At 39.6% G+C, this 22,963-nt stretch overlaps 1 protein-coding gene across 2 annotated transcripts in view; it reads left to right on the top strand.

Annotated features, from left to right (window-relative positions):
* fut8.S (fucosyltransferase 8 (alpha (1,6) fucosyltransferase) S homeolog) overlaps positions 1-22,963 on the top strand; it is a 130,618-nt gene that overhangs the window by 56,404 nt on the left and 51,251 nt on the right. For both annotated transcript variants that reach the window (XM_041574349.1, NM_001096957.1), the window contains 1 exon segment: positions 5,123-5,476. In XM_041574349.1, the coding sequence (XP_041430283.1) occupies positions 5,274-5,476 (203 nt within the window). In that variant the 5' untranslated portion in view covers positions 5,123-5,273.

Genomic DNA, 22,963 nt, shown 5'->3' with positions numbered 1-22,963 from the left:
CACGATGGATTGTCACCCTGTTGCCTTTTCTTAAGAGGAGCGTAAGTGGAGTTTCGGTAAGTTATTTCTTAATAAAGACTTAGCGATTTCAACATTTAGTTTGTCTTTGTGGTTTTCTTTCATTGGTTACTAGCAAATAAAAACAAAAAAAAAAATGTGATGTTACTGGTCCTTTAAATAACCCCACTAGGCTGGTTTTGTTTCCAAGGATTAATTATATCGTTGTTGGGATCAACTACAAGCTACTGTTATTATTACAGTAGGTTTTTAAAAATGTGGAATATTTGGATAAAATGGAGTCTATGGGAGACCGCCTTTCTGTAATTCGTAGCTTTCTGGATAACGGGGTTCCGGATAACTGATCCCATACCTGTTATTTTCTTGCCAGTGTAAGCTGCCTGGTTACTAGACTAACCGGCAGATTTATTACGGTTCAATTGGTAAATTTGAATTCAAATTATTTTTTTTTGTGTGTCAAAGCTCACAAATTCGAATTATAAATCACCAACTCGAATGAAAATTAGAACGTGAGATTAATCACATCTCAATACAGATGCACCGAATCCACTATTTTAGATTCGGCCGAATCCTGTGCAAAAGATTCGGCTGAATACTGAACCAAATCCGAATCCTGATTTTCATATGCAAATTAAGAGTGGGAAGGGAAAAAAATTACTTCCTTGTTTTTTGACAAAAAGTCACACAATTTCCCTCCCGCCACTAATTTGCATATGCAAATTAGGATTCAGTTCGGCCGGGCCAAATCTGAATCCTGCTGAAAAAGGCCAAATCTCGAACCGAATCCTGGATTCGGTGCATCCCTACATCTCGACCATGGCAACAGTTCTAATTCGCATATTCGCCACTTGAAACCTGCAAAAATGTATTTACAAGGTCCGTTGACCCATTTGAAGATGTTAATAGCCTTCCTGACATTCGAGGATTTTTTTCGGGGCAAAATTCGATTTGAGTTTCGTTTGTATTCGATATCAATAGATTTTTCGGGTCATTCCCATTTGATTGAATTTTAGCCGTTCAAATTTTTTTCATAAATAACCCATTCGAGTACATCTGAATTTATTAGAGTAAAAAAAAAAGTCGAATCAATTGGAAATTCAACCTTTGATAAATCTGCCCCTAGGGCTTTGCAAAGCAGCAGTATAGCAATGGCACACATTTGCATCTAATACACTACCTAGGGGGTTATGTAATAAAAGGCACTAAGTTTGCCCAGGAGCAGTAACCCTTAAAAATTAATAGGATGTTCGCTTTTAAACAGGTGACCAGTAAATGCTGCCTTCTGATTGGTTGCTATGGGTTACTGCTCCTGGGCAAACTAAGTGCCTATTTTTACATAACCCCCCTAGTCTTTAGGGCAGTGATCCCAAATCATGTTGGTTGCTGTGCGCTGCCCAGGTGCACATTTGCCCAGTATTGATACATAAGCGTCACTTTTGCCCTTCTACTTTAATTTCCCATGCACTTCTTGTAATGTACTGTTACTAACTGCATCCCTTCCTTATAATCTTACATATTTTGTATTGGTTCCTATGCCTGCAAAGCTCGTATGTCAAAATGCTCCTTGCAAAGAGCTCCAAATCCTGCAGTAAAGCAAACAGTGAGTTTCAGACAGGATCTCAGGTCACAGTGGGGCCCTATTGCTGTGCTAGAATGAAAGTGATAAGGCATGCAACACAAAGTAGATTTTTTTTATATTTTTCATCTAAAACCAGTGGCGGAACTATAGAGGAAGTAGACCCCCCAGTGACATGGGGGACAGGGGGGCCTGGACTGTGGGGTCTGCTTCCTCTATAGCTAACAAGAACCCCCTTCCCCAGCAGCCCTCTTACCTGTGGTAGGAGTATTGGAGGCAAGTCAGCATGGAGCGGAGAAGTGGGCGGGGGAGGGAGTGGGTGGAGTCAGAGTGGGCAGGGTCTCAGCGGGGTGTAACTAGAGTATGCCGGGCCCCCTGCAAAACAATCTTTAGAGGGGCCCAGTGCACTCCGATCCCAATCCTGCCAAAACAATATTCAGAGGGGCCCAGTGCACTCCGATCCCAATCCTCTGGCCCACTTCCTGCCAAAACAATCTTCAGAGGGGCCCAGAGCACTCCGATCCCCATCCTCCCGCCCACTTCCTGCCAAAACAATCTTCAGAGGGGCCCAGAGCACTCCGATCCCCATCCTCCCGCCCACTTCCTGCCAAAACAATCTTCAGAGGGGCCCAGCGCACTCCGATCCCATTCCTCACACCCACTTCCTGCCTCCTGGGTCAGGAAGTGGGCGGGAGGATGGGGATCGGAGTGCGCTGGGCCCCTCTGAAGATTGTTTTGCAGGGGGGCCGGCTCACTCCAGTTACGCTACTGTCTAAAACTACTCTAATAACATAGAGGCAGACAGGGCAATGAGATGTTTACTGTATAAAGGGCTGTACTGTTACCATGGAATAATATTTCCCAATGCTGACTATTTTCTGTACCCCCCAGTCTGTTCAGTATTAGTCATAATTGCACTACAGAACTTGCCTTCTCGTGAAACCGCATGGATCCCTTAGGGACCGGTGTCCCTGTAATCTCTAAATCTAAACAACTTACCTGTAATTATGCCAATTACACTGGCACGCCTGTAACAATCACCCAGCACATAATCAATAGGAGAAAATTGCTCTGGCTTCTGACTCTCCAGATAATTATTTTCAAGCTTTGTTTTTTTTTTTTCCCCTATTGTGCTAAAAATACATAAACAATTATCTACAGTAAATGCATTTATGTCCCGGAGCGGTTTTAATGTATACAATGCGATAGTTTCTATGTTTAATACACTATGTCAAAATCGTAATGTATGGATTCACATTTTTCTGTATTTTTCTCTAATTAGGTTTTTTATTCTTTTGCTAAATTAGAGGCTAATTTACTAACAGTGGGCGAATGTGCCCCTGTGTTGTAACCCATGGCAACAGATTTGTTTCCTGTGCAGGAGGCTGATTGCTGATTGGTTGCTATTGGTTTCTGTATAATGATAAAATAATGAAGCCCCTTGGGGCAATGGCATAGGGTAGGTCTTGAGATACTGCTTCATAAACATGGGCGCTGGTTGTTATTAAAGGGGTTGTTCACCTTCAAACAAATAGTTGTTTTCAGATACATCACCAGAAATAACGACTTTTTCCAATTACTTTCTATTTTTTGTGTCACCGTTTTTGTAATATTAAAGCGTAGAGTGCAATTTTTCACCTTCTAAAGCAGCTCAATTTTGGAAAAAACTGTAAAAAAAAATAAATAATGGATAGTAATTGAAAAAAATCTTTATTTCTGGGGAATAATCTGAAAACAACTGAACGGAAAAAAGTGTTTGGAAGGTGAACAACCCCTTTGACCGTACGGTCCCATACCTGTATATAAAAAGTGTGTAAAAGTTAATTTTTTTATTTTTATAAAGGTACATATGTTTAGCTGGGGCTTTCCGGATAACAGATCTTTCCGTAATTTGGATCTTCTTACCTTAAAGGGATTCTGTCATGATTTTTATGATGTCGTTTTTATTTCTAAATTACACTGTTTACACTGCAAATAATTCACTCTACAATATAAAATTTCATTCCTGAACCAGCAAGTGTATTTAGTTGTAATATTGGTGTGTAGGTGCATCTCAGGTCATTTTGCCTGGTCATGTGCTTTCAGAAAGAGCCAGCACTTTAGGATGGAACTGCTTTCTGGCAGGCTGTTGTTTCTCCTACTCAATGTAACTGAATGTGTTGCAGTGGGACCTGGATTTTACTATTGAGTGCTGTTCTTAGATCTACCAGGCAGCTGTTATCTTGTGTTAGGGAGCTGCTATCTGGTTACCTTCCCATTGTTCTTGTAACGTTCACATCGGGAAACCGCTGCAACAGGAGTTAAATTCACACTTGGTAGTGCGTGTGGTGGAAGCCACAAATACTTGAAGCAGGCATGGTGAAATATACAGGATTTAATGGAACTGAAGCAAAACAGGAACAGGTCAAAAATAAAGTCTTTACCAGGCAGGCAATGAAAAGCTGGAACAAAAAAACAGGAACAAGATTCAGGAACTTGGAATATCCAGGAACAGATTCAGGAACAAACAAATTACGTTCAGATACAAAACCAAACACATTCAATGACTCAGCCCTGAGCAAGGCTCAGGGCGTGGTTTATAAAGGGCAATTGATTAGGGAATAGGAGACACATGAGGGTAAACAAGGTGGGTGGAAAACATACTGTGAACAGGCAGATAAACAGAAACACAAAACACAAGAGCTCCCAGTGGCTCACGAGGTAAATGCACCGGCCGTGCACTGAAAGTCCAGCAACCCCAGTCCCAAGTATTCAAATCCCAGATGGTCCTTACAGTTCTGTTGTTAGGCTGCTGGGGGGAAAGGGAGAGGGTGATATCACTCCAACTTGCAGTATAGCAGTAAAGAGTTACTGAAGTTTATCAGAGCACAAGTCATATGACTGGGGACAGCTGGGAAACTGACAATATGTCTAGCCCTATGTCAGATTTCAAAATTAAATATGAAAAAATCTGTTTGCTCTTTTGGGAAATGGATTTCAGTGCAGAATTCTGCTGGAGCAGCACTATTAACTATTAATTCCAATGACACTATTCCATTAAGTCTAATAAATAATAATTTAAACATTATATAAACGTACTAGGCTGGTTTTGCCTCCAATAAGGATTAATTATATCTTAGTTTGGATCAAGTACAAGGTACTGTTATATTATTACAGAGAAAAAGGAATTAATTTTTAAAAATTTGGATTATATGGATAAAATGGAGTCTATGGGAGACGGCCTTTCCTTAATTTTGAGCTTTCTGGATAATGGGTTTCTGGATAACGGATCCTACACCTGTATGTATGTGTGTGTGTTTATATATATATATATATATATATATATATAAACAGTATTTAATTTCCCTATGTTTGAATGTCCCTGAAGGTGTGAAACGACAACCCACCTTGGCAGGAAGAAAAGGAAATAATTTTTTTGTAGTGTGGGCGACCACATATTTAATTGAACAGAGTTAGAAATCATCTTGAGGTCTCCTATGTGAAAGTAGAAAAGTCTTACTGATGCTTTTGTTGTTGTCTTGCCTTTAGGTTAACAGAAGAACCCAGTTACTTAGCAGATGGATCTCTCCCTTGGAAGGTGGTGACAGAAGGAGGTATAATCCCGCCGTGGCAGAGACTGCTACCAAATCCAGCAACATGTTTCTTTCATGAAACGGCGCACTGTGGATTGGAGCTGAAGATGCGGCCATGGACGGGCTCCTGGCGTTGGATAATGCTTATCCTTTTCGCATGGGGGACCCTACTGTTTTACATTGGTGGGCACTTGGTGCGAGATAATGAAAACCCAGATCACTCCAGCAGAGAACTCTCCAAGATACTGGCAAAACTTGAACGACTCAAACAGCAGAATGAGGACTTGAGACGAATGGCTGAATCCCTAAGGTAAATGTTGTATAGAAAAAAAGGACCCAGCTGGAAAGTTATATGTGTATTTAACATTCTGCATGTAACAAGTGGTCTGGGACCCAAATCATTCCCTTATAGCAATAGGACTTAAACAGCATTTACTCTCCTCTTTTTTAGACCACACCAGATGTTTCTCTTGATCTCTTGATCTAGTTAACCATTACGCATTGGTGCCACTCTGTTTGGTGTTCTTCTATTGGGTTGTAGGACCTCTGCTGTGGTCAACCTATAGATGCTTGTTACAGGAAAACTTTAGCCCCAAAATTAATATTTAAGCAACAGACAGTTTATATCAAATTAAATGGCATATTAAAGAATCTTTCCAAACTGGTATATATATTTAAGTAAATGTCCCCCTTTTACATCTCTTGCCTTGAACCACCATTTCGTGATGGTCTGTGTGTTGCCTCAAAGATCACCTGACCAGAAATACTGCAGCTCTAACTGTAACAGGAAGAAGTGTGGAAGCAAAAGACACAACTCTGTCTGTTAATTGGCTCATGTGACCTTACATGTTTGGTTTGTTTGTGTGCCCAGTGAATCATACGATTCCAGGGGGCGGCCCTTGTGTTTTAAAATGGCAATTTTCTATTTAGGATTACCCAATGGCACGTACTACTTAGAAAGTATATTATTATGACAATGGATTATTTACACGAAGCAGAGTTTTACAAATGAACTGTTTTATGCAATATCTTTATAGAGACCTACATTGTTCGGGGGGTATAGTTTTCCTTTAAAGGAACTATCTGAGGCCAACTAGCATGACACCTCGACTAAAGTTGTAAATTTTTAATGTTGTCCCGGTAACACTGTTGAAATTACAACGGTACTATATAGTTTGTTGTGTTTGTGGTGCTTTTATTATTGTACCTGGTTGTTCTGCTTTGTTAGAAGCCTAGAATATAACCATACGTTGTTAACTTGTGCTCACACTCAAGGTAAAAAAAAGTACTCCATTTTGGCCTAGGTTTTATTGTCCAAGTCTTTACTAATGGATTGTCTATAGATTCTCAAATGATTAACTATACATTGTGCTGCTGAGTCTTCCATCTTTGGTACTTACTGCTAAGTATACAGCTGCTCCTGGTCTAGTAACCCATAGCAACCAATACAAAAAGTTGAACAATTCTCAATACCTTTGGATTGATTATCCTAATGTACTGCAATCCACCCATAGATCCCTCTGACAGAGGTATATTAGCTAAAATATTTAGATCATAGTTATTAGTGACTGTAGTCATGATGGGGTGGTTAATTGCTTAATCTGAATGGTAGCAGCTGGTTTGAGTGTACTTTGTATACCTCATATGCTGAAGTATTTCATATACCTGTAAATTAGTCTTTCAAGGGGAAGGGAAGTCTTTAAAGGAGAAGAAAAGCTACCAGGGCAGCTTATTGCCAATAGATTAGCCACTACAGTGCAAGCTAGAACACCATTTTTATGGAGGATTGAGCGAGAGAGGAGCAAACTGAGCATGCTCAAGCCCAAGCCCTGGAGGTTTAAGCTGAAAACAGGAAGTCTGATACAGAAGTCCATGTGTACACAATAGAAGGAAAGAAATATGTTGTTTCTTTTGACAGAGGACTCAGAACAGCATTACTTTGAGGGTTTACTGGTGTATTTATATAGGCCTTTCTGATAAAGCTTACTTAATTTTAACTTGATAAGTAAACCATTAAAATAAGTGAATGCAAAAGTGATGAGAGTGCTATTCTAAAGGGATACTGTCATGGGAAAAAATATTCAATTTTGAAATCTGACATGGGGCTAGACATTTTGTCAATTTCCCAGCTGCCCCAAGTCATGTGACTTGTGCTCTGATAAACTTCAATCACTCTTTACTGCTGTACTGCAAGTTGGAGTGATATCACCCCCCTCCCTTCCCCCCCCCCAGCAGCCAAACAAAAGAACAATGGGAAGATAACCAGATAACAGCTCCCTAACACAAGATAACAGCTGCCTGGTGGATCTAAGAACAACACTCAATAGTAAAAACCCATGTCCCACTGAGACACATTCAGTTACATTGAGAAGGAAAAACAGCAGCCTGCCAGAAAGCATTTCTCTCCTAAAGTGCAGGCACAAGTCACATGACCAGGGGCAGCTGGGTAATTGACAAAATGTCTAGCCCCATGTCTGATTTTAAAATTGAATATAAAAAAATCTGTTTGCTCTTTTGAGAAATGGATTTCAGTGCAGAATTCTGCTGGAGCAGCACTATTAACTGATTCATTTTGAAAAAATTTTCCCATGACAGTATCCCTTAAGCACTTTTGCAATGTACATTCATTATTTATTTATTTTTTCATTCCAAGATATTAAAACATACATGTACTGTTAATGTGAATGAATTTTGTTACAAAAGCACCACCTGCTGGCCGTTCTCTGACCATTCTGACCGCCAAGTAGTCAAGGAAGTTGTCAGGAGAAAGAAACAAGTCTGCTCTGATGTTCTTCTGCTTAGGAAAGTATTGAGGAAGGTTTCTAATTTTGTTTCCAAAGCAGAAGAACATCCACGGTCGGACTTGCCCACCGGGATACCAGGAAAACTCCCGGTGGGCCCAGGTATCAGTGGTCCCTCATGCTGCTAAACATTTGGCCTATTTCATGGGCATTTCCTATTTCGATAAGAACAAAGAGGCTAAATAGATGGACTAATAGATTATAGTATGTAAAGAAAAGAAACTAGGAGAATAGAGGCTAAGTGAGGAGAGGAAGAATAATAGTACTAAGGGTGGGTCTAAGGTTTTTTGGTGGGCCCCTGGTCTAAGGTTTTTGGGTGGGCCCCTGGAGTCCCAGTCCGACACTGAGAACATCAGAGGAGCCTCTTTCTTTCTCCTGACAACTTCTTTGACTACTTGGGTGGTCAGAATGGTCAGTAAATAAGTGTTGTAACACAATTAATTCATATTAACACCACATGTATCCTTAAATATCTTGGAATTAAAAATAAATAAATAATGAATGTACATTGCAAAAGTGCTTAGAATAGCACCTTCATCATTTTACACTTATTTTAAAGGTTTTCTTATCCTTTAAGGGTGATTTTAGTATAATATTATCTCTTGGTTTATTGGGTTACATCCTTTACAAATAGAGCCACTTGTTATAATGTTGTTCCACAATATAGAGCTGCCATTAAAAGAAAAACTGCCCCCTTGTGTCTCTCCGGATTTGGGGTATGTAGTGTGCCAGGTTCCCTTTCCTCCTTAATTATTAGCTTTTGTTTAGAAGCCGGACCGGCTCAAGTAATCTGTATTCCTGTGTGTGAGTGAGAACCGAGGTTTGATTATACAGTTAGCCTTGTCTGCAGAATGAAGCATATGCAATCTCACCGTTAGATTGTATGTTTCGCTACTTGTTCAGGATAAATGTTTTATTTATTGTCAGTCTTTGGGCGATGATTTGTTTTTCCAACCTCCTCTCCACATGTTCAGTAGAGATAAACATAATCAATATCTCACTTTACATATCATAGATAACAAGCAATATATAATGCCGCAGAATATAAAGTGCCCGAGACAGATGGGGATTGCAAATCAGCTGATGACTACTAGAAGATAGGAGTCTGTGCTAAAGTTTTTGAAGGGCAAAGTGAAATTGTTTCGGTATTGTGCAATTGGAAAAATAGAGACGGTTATTCTGTTTTTCGTAAACATAGAAATAAGCACCAGGAGTGCACCCGTGGGATTCCATAGATGTTGTTTTAGTCTCTACTCCCCTAATATCTGGGTAGTCTTTTATGCTTTAAAGGGATTCTTTTATGATGTTGTTTTTATTTCTAAATTACACTGTTTACACTGCAAATAATTCACTCTACAATATAAAATGGCATTGCTTAACCAGCAAGTGTATATTTTTTAGTTGTAATATTGGTGTGTAGGTGCATCTCAGGTCATTTTGCCTGGTCATGTGCTTTCAGAAAGAGCCAGCACTTTAGGATGGAACTGCTTTCTGGCAGGCTGTTGTTTCTCCTACTCAATGTAACTGAATGGGACCTGGATTTTACTATTGAGTGTTGTTCTTAGATCTACCATGCAGCTGTTATCTTGTGTTAGGGAGCTGTTATCTGGTTACCTTCCCATTGTTCTGTTGTTAGGCTGCTGGGGGGGGGGGTGATATCACTCCAATTTGCGGTAAAGTGTGATTGAAGTTTATCAGAGCACAAGTCACATGACTGGGGGCAGCTGGGAAACTGACAATATTTCTAGCCCCATCAGATTTCAGAATTAAATATAAAAAAATCTGTTTTATTACAGTGAGAGCTGTGAATATGGAATTCTCTCCCTGAATCAGTGGTACAGGCTGATACATTAGATAGCTTTAAGAAGGGGTCGGATGGCGTTTAGCAAGTGAGGAAATACAGGGTTATGGAAGATAGCTCATAGTACAAGTGAAACCAGGGACTAGTCTGCCATTTTGGAGTCGGGAAGGATTTTTTTCCCCTCTGAGGCAAATTGGAGAGGCTTCAATTTTTTTGCCTTCTTTTGGATCAACTGGCAGTTAGGCAGGTTAAAAAAAGAGTTAAAAGGTTGAACTTGATGGACTTACTATGTTACTATTGATATCGTCTATTGCATGGTTGATAACTGCATACTTGCATTTATGCATATTTCAATCAAAAGCTGATATATGGAGACTGATGGATTTGTGGCTCTCCATGGAAAGGGAAAAAAAGGCCCCCTAATCTTTTCCAGAGATATAAGTCTTGACATCATTCAACTATAACATTATTACAGTCACACAGCATGAGTATTCCTAGAATGCTGAAATGCAGCTAAAGCCTAGAATGAGAAATTTCCCTAGAGGTTTAAAGCAACTCCGGAAGAGATGACTTAAACAGAACATGGTTATTACATTCAATTTACAGATGTCCTTCACTCCCCAGTATATATATATATTTAATATTAATATTTATATTATATATATTTTATCTTGGTCATGACTCCCAGTATTAAACTCATTTTAAATGGGGTTCCCCAACTTTTTCCAAAGTTGGAAGGTTCAGTTTCTTGCTGAAACCCTAGCAGGTAAATTTGGGCAGCCTCTTATGAGCTGAGCTTCTTATTTTTTTTCCTTGTCCTAAATGAGCTGTAAAATAATAGGGAAAAATTATAACTATATTGTGTTCCTCTGGTCTTGGAACTTTTGTTGTTTCTTTGTGTTTACATATAACTATAGGCATCACGCATTCCTCACCTTAAAACACCTATTGCAATAGATGACAATTCTGCTGTTCGATGTTATCCCTTCAGAGGATCTGTGTACGTCATTTTATCTGGTCGATAAAGCTGCCAAGATTCAACAAATAGAGGAACACAGGAACAGCCCTTTCATCCAGAGAAAGTTGAGATGTGTCTTGTTACCATGGCTCCTTCTGGATGGCAAATCAATACAACATTCTTCTTTTATATTCCAGCACTAACTTGCAGGGTTTGGCAGACAATCTTTTTCTGATGTTAAAGATATAGTGCAAAATGGCTAAAAAAACGGCAGCAAATGTTAATGCATGTCTAAACCAACTCTGCGCAAGTAAAATAGCAATTCAACATAGAGATCGATAGAGTCGTACATCTTTCCGGCAAAGCCTGATAGAAAGTGTGCAGGAAAGTTCCCGAAGGCACCCTTCAAAATCTATCTATGAAAAATCTATCTCTCTATGAAATGATAGTAACACACCATGTTGTGTAGAATTATGGGCACTGGGTGTCATACCCCCCAGTTTCCAGTGACTTGGGTTTCTGTAGAATGTTCCCCAAGATTAAACTCACTTCTCTGTCTGCACCAATCTCCCTTGTTTAAATGATGACTTTGTGTTACAAGGAGTAGCCCAAAAGCTGTTTATACACAGCAAAATATATGTGTTGTGTGACTGTTGAACCTTTATCCAAATTGATCGAAGGGCCTGATTATGCTCATGCAGTCATTTGCCCCCAAGGAAATATTGGGTCTTTTGTGGACTATAAATAGATGGCCATAGCAAGATAAGAACCCAATTGGATATCGTGAGCTTCATTTTTGGTCCGTACATGGGATAATTGAATGTCAAGTGTAGCCAATTCAGCAGTCAAAGTCTCACTTATTCAGCAAAAACAAAGAATTGTTCTACACTCTTTGCTTCCACTGTGGGTTCCAGTGAAACTCTATACTTGGATTTACAAAGAGAAGTAAATGTTTCCTCAGCAAGATCAGTCCATTTTTATCAGTATAACATTCCTTTCATTTACATTCCATAGATAAAGCTTTATTTACAAATTCTAGAAGCGAGCATTATTCTCCATTATTCTCTAACCCACATGAGCACCAACGGCACAGTCCAACAAAACCACACTCCTTTGCAAAATACTAACACACCCTCTTACCTTTATCTGCCGGCCACTCTGGTATTGTCTTAACTTTTATTGTTATATAAAGATCCAGAATGCTTTTCGGGAGCCTACATGTAGGTATTGGAAAGTGGTGGATTTTGTGGGGCATATTCAGGTATGTGATTTGTAATCCAGAAAGCTTTGAATAACTAAAAGGCTGTCTCCCTTAGGGCAGAGACAGACGAGAAAATTAGTGGAGATTTAGTCACCCGACGACAAATCTCCTCTTCTTTGGGTGACTAATCTCCCCGAACTGCCTCCCCTGAATCTAAATCGCTTGCGGGATGGCACTCAGGGCACTTCATTTCCCGAAGTCGCCCGAAGTTTCCTCATGAGGCAACTTTTGGCGTCTTCGGAAGCGCACTGATTGCCATCCCCCCGGTAATTTACACCCGGTTGGAGGCAGTTCAGGGAGATTAGTCGCCCCAAAGAAGAGGAGATTTGTCGCGGGGCAACTAATCTCCTCAAATCTGAGCGTGTCTCTGCCCTTAGACTCCATTTTGTCCAAATAATCCAAATACAGATATGAGGCCTGTTATTCAGAATGCTCGATACCTGGGGGTTTCCTGATAACGGATCTCTTCGTAACTTGGATCTTCATATCTTAAGTCTACTAAAAAAATCATATAAACATAAAATAAACCCAATAGGCTGGGGTTGCCTCCAATAAGGATTAATTGCATCTTGGATGGGATCAAGTACAAGCTACTGTTTTATTATTACAGAAAAAAAGGAAATCATTTTAAAAATTTGGATTATTTCATAATTCTGGATAAAGGGTTTTCGGATAGCAGTTTCCTTTTTTCTGTGTAATAATAAAACAGTAGCTTGTACTTGATCCAAACAAATATATATTTAATCCTTATTGGAAGCAACTTCAGCCTACTTGGTTTATTTAATGTTTACAGTATTTTCTAGTAGACTTAAGGTATGAAGATCCAAATTACGGAAAGAACCATTATCCAGAGAGCGCAAGGTCCCGAGCATTGTGGATAACAGGTCTGTGCCAAGAAATACAAATAAAAGGTTGCTGCCTGCAAATTCTACACTGAAGTCTATTGCACTTGGAACGATATTATTTAAAGTAGAGCATTTCTGTTTACTTTCAATCCAAAAAATGTATAGTCCCTTTTTGTACTTGAACGAGGAAGTGACTGTTTCATCTCCCTTTGTGGCAAACGAGCAGCAGTACTGTTATGCTTTCTGGAAAAGACTTACACTCAGAATTAGAGCAAGTATCTCACAAGGTTACACGTTATTGGCTCATTTACATTTTACTGCATTGCTGAATTCGCTGCAAGAATGGAAGAATAAAAGTTTAGCTAAGGCAGAAACTACAAGCTATTGAGCTTTTAAAAGAAAAAGAAATACACAACTGAAATAGAAACTCATGACATGACTGCTAGTATCAGAACCCTGTATATAAAATAAATTTGTATTACAGTATGTTTTTCAAGGAGAACTAAAGCTTAAAAAATGTGGTTATAAATGCTTTATTGTATATACTGAATTTAATGTACCAGCCGGGAGGTTCAATAACCCTAAAACTGTAACGATAAAGAGCTTCACTGCTGAAGTGGCTTTAGTGGCCTTGGCTGGTACAGAAGCCTAAGACATATGGTGTAACATGTCTTAATTCTTTATCGAGCTTTAGTTCTCCTTTAATGCTCTATTATTCTATACCAAGCTGGTTGCAGACTAGAATACCCAACCAAAGGGATTTTCAAAGCTCTTTGTCTCACTGTTATTTTGCATATTACACAAGTAGGGAGAATGCGTCGAGAAAATGACACCACTTCTTTTGCAAATGGCGGCCCTCTGTGAAAGAATGGAATAATTGGGAAGACCGGAGAGCGGCAATTTAACATTCTCTTTCTGTCGAATGATTCACAAGAGGCCCAGCAAGTAGATAATGAGCAATAGTACTAAAATATTAATGTGGCCGAAGATTAAATTAATAAAAATACTGGTTCCCTATGGTTAGCATAAGACCTGATAGATCTCTTTTTAAATGACACTATACATGTATTCTCCCATAACACGTATTCTCAAGTTCTTGTTACGGTTTCTTTTAGCCAAATGCTTCTTGCAACAGTTTGCCAGCCTTTGAGTTGACCCCATTCATCAACAAACAGTTCAGCCTTGCTGCAATACTTTAATTTTTCAGGAGTTTTCTCAGAAAGCTAAGGTTTACTTCATGGATAGACCTGTGTGAGCATCCCTATCTGCCCCCTGTTCTGTGTCATTATTGGCTAATCCCCATAGAATATGCCTGCTAGCAAAGGAGAATTAATGGCTATTTAGAACATCATTATTTGTGCCCTAATAGCCTGCTACTTGTAGCAGCAATTTTTTCAAAATACTCCAGCATAGACAATACTGAGAATCGCATCTGCTAAGACACACGTAGGGGGTTATTTACTAAACTCCGAATGCAAAAATCACGAAAAATTCATTTCATTATAAAATCAGACTTTTAAAAAAAAATCGTAAATTTTTCGGAATTAATTAAACCCAGAGGATGGAAAAGTCTTTCTCTGAAAATCCGGCATCTCAGACCTGTAGAGGTGGCATATAAGTCAATAGGAGAAGTTCCAATGATTTTTTGATGTGTGCTGGGTTTGGGGCAATAACCCAAAGTTTTCAGGTAAAAATTACAAAAAAATTGTGAAAATCGGATGAAAAAGTCAGAAAAATTTGTGAAAATCAGATTTTTCCTGCAAAGCTAATGTTCGGGAAAATGTAAAAACAGATCGGATTTGATCGGCGTTTGTAGCAGAAAATATTGAGATAAATTTTGATAAATAACCCCCGTAGTGTCTTCTAAATCCAGTTATCTCTATTGTACATTTTGTAGCCATGACTAGTAGCTCTGTGTGTCTTTGTCCTTAGAGGGGCTCACTTTTAGCTGGGGGCTGTAAAGCTTCCAATCGTTGGCAGATTTTCTTGCTTATTGGGCCATTCTTTGGCTCATGGATTGAACCCACAGCATCTCCTGATTGGAATCTGATTGGGTTCTGTTTGGGCCCAGTTGGGGAGCTGTGAATGTAGTCTATAACTAAATGATCAACTAAGGCTTTTCTACTACTAAGTATTAAATACATTTCAGTAAGTGTGTTCAATACTTATTCCCTGTGTCATTCCACTTGGCTACACATAGAGGCACATCTATCAAGGGTCGAATTTTGTATTCATGTGAGTTTTTTTTTAAACTCCTTTAAATTCGAATATACTCAGAATTGAATTTGGGGGTTATTTATATAAAAAAAATCAAACCGGACGAATTTTACCATCTCGAAAACTCGAATCAAATTAGACTAAACTCGATTTGAGTATTTTCCTCAAAAAAAAACTCGAATGTCAGGAAGGCTTCTAACATGTCCAAAACGGTCCCTTGAGCTCTCCCGTTGACTAATACTTGAACTCGGCAGGTTTCAGGCGGCGAATAGTCAAATTTGAGATCTTAAAGGGCCAGAGTATGATAAATCTCGAAATTCAAATTAAAAGTCGATCAAGTTTGGAATTTGAGTTTTTTGACCATAAAAAAATTAAAAAATTCTCAATTTTCAATTCGACCCTTAATAAATCTGCCCCATAATTTATGAACTTAATCGTTTTGATTTCTTTGGATGTGTGGATTACTTGGGTAACATGTCAATAGTCTATTAGAAATATATTTGCTAAGAAAAGCGCTGCCATGAATACTTATTTTCCCTGCTGTAAATATAGATCTATAGAGTATGCTGCATGACATCTCATACTTATTCAGCATCCTTTAAATGTAGGTGATAATTTGAAATGAGTTGTATTTGGTTTAGTGAACATACTCCTGTTGTAGCTCAGAGGCTTAAATATAAACCCCCGGGCCAAGCAGTTATAGAATCAGCCCTGTGTAGACACTGAGGGCAACACAAATTATCAACGCTTCAATGGCCAAAGCAGACCTTTTCCCTGTCTTGCAGCACTTTGTACGTTACCCCCATGATCTTATCTCTAACTTCCATTTTGGGAAGGGATTAAACATGGCAATGCTCTAGAAGAATGTAGCCAGGTAGTTGGTGAGTTGCCTCAGTTGAAGGGTATGGTGCCCAACATATTGGTACCTCCTCACCAGGCTTCATCTTTAGTTCTCCTTTAAATCAACCCAGTCATGGGTAGATCTGGTCATCTGGCTAGAGGAAGTGGATCATTGCCCGGTGTGGTTACTCAAGTGTTGGGCCAATTTGGGCTGATCCTATTTCTTAACTTATCCCTGGCCAACAATTTGACTTCATGGAAGGCCTCCTAAGAAACCATATGCACCCATAAACCCATGACTAGAGTTTAGGGAAAGACATTATTGTGGCCCAATATAGGCCAACTTGGTCAAAAGGATATACCGTATATTTTCTCCACTAGTGATGGGTGAGTTTCTCACGCTTTGCTGGAAAATTTGCGAATTTCCCCCAAAACAGTGAAAAATATTTGAAAATATTTGAAAATATTCGAAAATTCAAAAATTGATGCTGCTTCAATTTTGAACGTGCGTCTGAAAAGTCGCTTGCGTCAATTTTGATGCCAGCGTTAAAGTCAATGTGCTTTTGAATAGATTTGACGCTCTGCGATTTTGACGCAAGCAAGTTTCCGGACGCGCCAGGCAAATTTATTTTTCCATTACTATTCAGAACACCTTGAATGACCATCTTTAACCACTTTTAATTTGACAACCCTTTTCCAGTAATTAGTGAGGTATGAATGTAACAAAATGTTTTTGCGTTATGCCTACGGTTTCCCTCTAATAAGCTCTCCTGTAATAGTTTTACGTTTTGGTACAGGTATGGGACCTGTTATCCAGAATGCTCGGGACCTTGGGGTATTCCGCATAACGGATAATTAAAACATTAAATAACCCCAATTGGCTGGTTTTGCTTCCAATAAGGATTAATTATATCTTAGTTTAGATCAAGTACACCATACTGTTTTATTAGTAGAGAGAAAAAGGAAATACTTTTTTAAAATTTGGATTCATTTTTTATAATGGAGTCTATGGGGCAAATTCACTAACTTCCGAAAATTCGCCAGCGACGGCTTCGCTCCCAGCGCAACACTTCGCCAGGCGTAGATTCGCCAGGACATCGCTTATTCACTAAAATCAGAAGTTGCGTCCAGGGTGCCAAACACTGGCGAAGTTACACTAGCGTTACTGCACCTAGCGAAGCAAAGTTGCGCTAACGTTGCCTAATTCGCATACGGCGGGAAGTTAAAATTAACGTAAGGTGGGAGGTGGCCTTTTTGTAATTTGGACCTTTCAGGATAACGAGTTTCCGGATAGCAGATCCTATACCTGTATTGTGACTTACAGACACCATGTTTGAGACTTTGTTTTAATGGGTTTTTGCTTTTCTACCAAATGTTTTTATTTTTTCTTCTCGTTATTATCATTGTCTCCACGGCATCATTGTTGAGAAAGGTTGTTGGGGGAAATCTTTTCGCTTGAGTACCTACCATCGTTTTTCTTCCTTGACCTTTAGACAAAGTATTCTCTAATTGACTGCCAATGTCCTTCATGTAATTTTTAAATGAGCGCAGAATATAAAAGGATTATACAGGAGCAAGAAATTGGATTTATTCTTACACTGAAGAAGAACACAGAATTAACATTGCCACGTTCTCCTGAGTTAATAAAAGACTGAACGAGTTTTTCTGCAAAATCCTCTTTAGTCATACCGAGTTAAAAGCGCTGTTTTGTCACAAGAATTATCAGCTTTAGAGCATTGAATTGGTTTTTAGAAGCACTAAACTGTATAATGTCATTTTTGTAACACGGGCAAATCCGAATGGTCTCTGCTAAGAAGGATACACATTGTCCCAGAGCTGCTCTTCTCAATAGGTAGACTGTGTTACTGCTTCATTTTGCCAAAATATATCCCATTTCAATCATAGCTGCCAATCATTTGGAGACATTGTCATGGGTCCATTTCTGTTGAACTAGTGCAGGAGTCTCCAACCTTTTTTACCTGAGCAACATTCAGATGTAAAAAGAGTTGTGGAGCAACACAAGCATGAAAAATGTTCGTGGGGGTAGAGTCCTGCAGAGGGTCAGGTTCCTGCGGATTACCCGCAAAAACCTGGGGTACCCTGCGGATTGTTCGGGGTGCAGGTATAGACGCGTGTTAGTGGTTCTGCGAGTTTGCCGGTCTTCTCAATAGCGATTTTTACTCCTTTTTTCTGATAGCGCCTACTTCCGATGATGTCATTTCCAGTTTACAATGACAGCACTTCCTGTTTTACTCCTTTTTTTCTGACCACCCCTACTTCCGATGATGCCACTTCCGGTTTACAATGACAGCACTTCCTGATTCTTGACGGTCAGCGGTTCGCGGGTCCAGGTTGCGGATAAGGTACTTGAAGGTCGGGTAGCGGGTCCAATCGGGTAAGAATGCAGGTCCGGGATGCAGATTGCTGGTTGCGTGTACGGGTTCCAAAAAATGGACCTGAGCAGAACTCTACCTGGGGGTGCCAAATAAGAGCTGTGATTGGCTATTTGGCAGCCCCTATTTGAATTACCAGCATATAGGAGGTTCAGTTTGGCAGTACACCTGTTTTTTATGCAACCAAACTTGCCTCCAAGCCTGGAATTTAAAAATAAGAATCTGCTTTGAGGCCACTGAGAGCAACATATAAGGGGCTGGTGAGCAACATTTTGCACATGAGCTACTGGTTGGGGACCACTGAACTAGTGTATCACAAAACATAGTTTAATGAGCATCAAGTCAGGGCACAGTAATTATGCTATAAGCATCCTTATTACTTAGTTGGTCAGTTTTAAATACCTCATGCAGTAAGTAAAAATTAGGGATATTTGGCAATACATCTTTCTTTTGTCCCACCTAGACTACAGTCAGTGCTGGACTTTGCTTAACTGGTGAACATGTTTGCCGATAAGGAATGCTTGGCTTTCTATGCATGTCTAGGGCATTCGGGTGAGATGTTATTCTGGATTAACAGGTACAGGTATGGGATCCATTGTCCGGAAACGTGTTATTCAGAAAGGCTATCTCCCATAGAATCCATTATAATAAATTAATCCAAATTTAAAAAAAAAAATTCTCTCTAATTATAAAACAGTAGCTTGTACTTGATCCAAACTAAGATATAATTAGTCCTTATTAGAAGCAAAACCAATGTATACTTGATTCTCTAGTAGACTTAAAGGAGAAGGAAAGTCTTCTTTCATTTGGGGGTGCCAAATGTTAGGCACCCTCAAGTGATTGTATTGACTTACCTAAAACCCTGGGTCAGTGTTCTTATCAGCAGAAAACTGCAGCGGCTGGGGTTAATCCAGCAAGCTTCTATCATTCTTGAAATTTCCCAGGGCAGACGCATGCGCAGTAGAATGAAATAGCCGACTTTTTAGTCAAAGTTCGGCTTCAGCTCTACTGCACATGGGCTGCCACGAGAAGAAAGAAAAAGCCATAAGAGGATCGTTCCGTGGTGCTCACTTCAAGAAAATCAAGTAAATATTGGTTTTGCTTCCAATAAGGATTAATTATATCTTAGTTTTGATCAAGTTCAAGCTACTGTTAGAGAGTTTTTTTCTATACACACAGCTTAGAATTGTACACGAACAAGATCCGTAATGGGGCTAGGTGAGCGCTCTATCCAGGCTCCCAACATTCCACTCCGGTCACGTGGATAAATCAGACTCTATAATGAAGGCGCACACGTCGGTAAACTTCTTTGGATAGAGTCAACATGTAGAGAGAACTGTATAAAATATTTTCCTTTATTTATGAACCTTATTAAAATCACAAAATCCAGAAGTGCAAGGCAGGGGAGTGCATGGCTCTACGCGTTTCGTGACTACAAGGTCACTTCATCAGAAGCCAAAAGCGCCCCCTGCTGACAACATACATTTTTCTATACACAAACTGTGATAAAAGCCAAAAAAGTTGTATGGGGCTCAACATTTGAGTCTTTTACTGCTGCCTACTGTTGAATTAGGACTTAAACCGAACTCGGTGTAGCTAGAGATTGGACTCTCAGCCTTCAATGGCTGCTGCAGCTTCTGTAATAGTACCGTAGAGAGGAAAAATAAAAGTAGCTTGAAATTACTTGAAGAGACTCATTGGAAATTCGCAGTTCATAAAATTACAGAGTGGTAAAATGAATATGAGAAATTTGAGATCTCTGCAACGTCGACTCAGACCTTGGCTTTGTTCCATTAAATTTATAATTACCTTGTTCCATTTCCAAGAGTGCAAGGCAATCGTGCATGTACATTAGGAAATGTTGGCCGTACCATCTTGCCCAAGGCTCAGAAAGCTTCAGTGATTAGAGTGTTCTGTGCAATGCTTTACAAGGCAATATACATTATCTCCAGGCCTGGACTTATTTCTTTCTGTCTCACTCTGCTGATTGCAGTGTATAGCCAAATAGCCAATGCTTGCACCTCTGCTTATTTATATTTTTTTGACTCCTTAAATAACCTTGTATTATTAATGGCTTTTCTCCCTTTAAATACCAGATACCCCTATCCATCTTGCTTGGTCCATTTGTGTGCCATTCATTCTGAGCGCTCTGCGTTGTGTTAAAGCAAGCTGAACCTCTGCCCTTTCTCTCCGCAGGATGAATATGTTGCTATGTTACCCAATTTGTAGTCTAAGAGTCCATAATGAGTTTTGATTTTTTTTCCCCCTCCTAGCTATGGAGCACAATTAAAATTGATCGCAGCAATACTAATCTAGAGGTTACTTTTATTCCAAGACTTTTGCATTAATTTGTTTCTGCAAGCTAGAATAGGACTTTATTAGCATCAGTTATAGCTTTATCCATAGATAAGAGGCATGAAACGGCCTCGGCTCTGCCACAGCCAATATTTAATACTGTACTCAATCTATATCTTGGGCCCGTCGGCTTAATTTCGCTTGTCAGTGTGCAGTCCTAGAATCTATATTTATTTCTACCTTATTTTTATTTCTCCATGGTTTCATTTTATTTAGATTGTTCCCCATGTAGGTCTATCTTTGTACCTTTGATAGTTCATCCCCAAAGCTTTATGGACCTGTAATTCTGTTGATCAGGGAAAAGCCCTGTAGTTCTGTTGAGCATTTTCAATCCACATGGCACATTTGTGTCTGGTGCAAAGGTTTGGTCGGTAAGCCAGATGGGTCAAGTCGAGTGTGATTTGGGGTGAACGTTTTCTATGGGGAAAAAATCCACCAATATAATGTCCTCTAATGTACTTGTAAAAAGTAATCATGAAAACAATTATATACAACAAAGTCCAGCACCCTTTTTCAGGGGTTCCTAGTAAAAACTTAATTTCCACCACCCAAAACGTTAGGGAGCTTTCTAGATTCAATATTCGCTCACCGTTTAAACAAAGTGGTTTGGGTGCGCTAAGCAAATCCATCCATGAGAAATGTTAACTCAAACTCCAATCTCCCATTAATAGCCGTTTATGGAAAAGCTTACCCGCTTCGTGGTGTGACCCGGGTGCTGCCGCCCTGAGTCTGTCGCTAAGGAGACAGGTCTCTGAGGTAGTACGTTGTTGCTAAACGCGTCAGACCTTGGGCTGCTTTGTCCTTTTAATTGAATGTAATGAATAAAGACGATGTTTTAACTTCACATTGAACTGAGCGATCCTTTGACCTTAGGAGTGCGCTGCAACCTTTTGTTCTCCTTTCCAAAGAAAACAACCCCAACCTTAAGAGAAGGAAACCCTGTACCCCCCCACCTAGACCCCCCTCCCTCCTCCCCCCAGCCTAACTTACCCTGGGGAAACGCCCAATACTTACTTACCGAGGACCTGGAAGATGGATGCCGTGAAGTCCACTGCCATAATCTGCAACGAGGGGTAAGTATAAAGTATGGGGCATTTCCCCGGGGGGGGGGGCAGTTAGCCTGGGGGAGGAGGGGGGTCTACGTGGGGTGTGGGTTTTTATTCCACAGGGTTTCCTTCTCCTTTTCTTTCGTTATAGTTAAATTCTTCCATCCTGTTTACCAATTTAGTGTCATGACTCCACACTCTCACCAGATCATTAATTTCCTTCTTATGGACTGGAGCACAAAACTGCACTGCATACTCAAGGCAATGCCTTTGGTTATACTTTATTTAGACCTAATTAGTGTAATAAATATTAGAATAATTAGAGAACCAGAAATAAAATATCTAATGTACAAATGCAACAAAGGTTATAGATCCAAATAATCAGATAAATCATGTCTGCTAAGGTGGGTACAGAGGTTGCATGAAGTTGGTTTCTTCCTAAATGAAGTTTGCTACTCCCTATCTTGACTTCTACATGCACCAAATATGTTTAAAGAATGCTTTAAAAAAATAACATCTTTAAGTGGAAATATACACCCCTGGTCAACACAAACCTTTAATATAGGGCTTGTGTTGCAAAATGCATTCTGCTCATTTTAAATACTATAAAGCAATATTGGGGCATTGCTTTATTTTTAATATTAGCACCTCCCCCATCTCCTCCTCAAAACAAATGAATTAATTTATGGGCACATGGGGGAATTCAGATCACCCAATTCATTTCCAACTCAGCGGGTGGGCTACAGTTGCCACCTGTCTGGTTTTCACCAGACAGCCCAGTTTTCAGAATTTGAAGGTCCAGGCGAATACTGCCTGTCTGGATTTTCACAGTAGGAAATCCAGGCAAGTTTTTAAAGTTTATGACACAGAGAACAGCCAATTGCTGCATCATACCCCTGAACCTGCCTGCCCCACCATACATTAATAGCACCTGATTTCCACATTTGTGGCAGACAGTTGATAAGTTCTGTGGTTTTAGGCAATTACTACTGAAATAAATAAGGAGCAATTCCAATAATTTGTCTTCCTTACCTGAGCTGGAAATTTGCTCAAAATGCCCTGGAAGGAGAAGGAAAGCTGCCGAAGCAGTTTATTCGCAATAGATTAACCACATAGGACTCAGAGCAGCATTACGTTGAGGGTTTACTGGTGTATCTATATAGACCTTTCTAATAAAGCTTACTTAATTTAAGCCTTTCCTTCTGCTTTAAATATATATAATCAATTCTCAAATGAGTCCATCCCATTCCTTAGCTAATGTCTGGGTCGTCATTAGAAAG

The sequence above is a fragment of the Xenopus laevis genome, chromosome 8S (genome assembly GCF_017654675.1).
Source record: "Xenopus laevis strain J_2021 chromosome 8S, Xenopus_laevis_v10.1, whole genome shotgun sequence".
NCBI lineage: Eukaryota > Metazoa > Chordata > Amphibia > Anura > Pipidae > Xenopus > Xenopus laevis.
The sequence above is the reverse complement of the archived record's forward strand: the minus strand, read 5'-3'. Positions and strand labels throughout refer to the sequence as shown.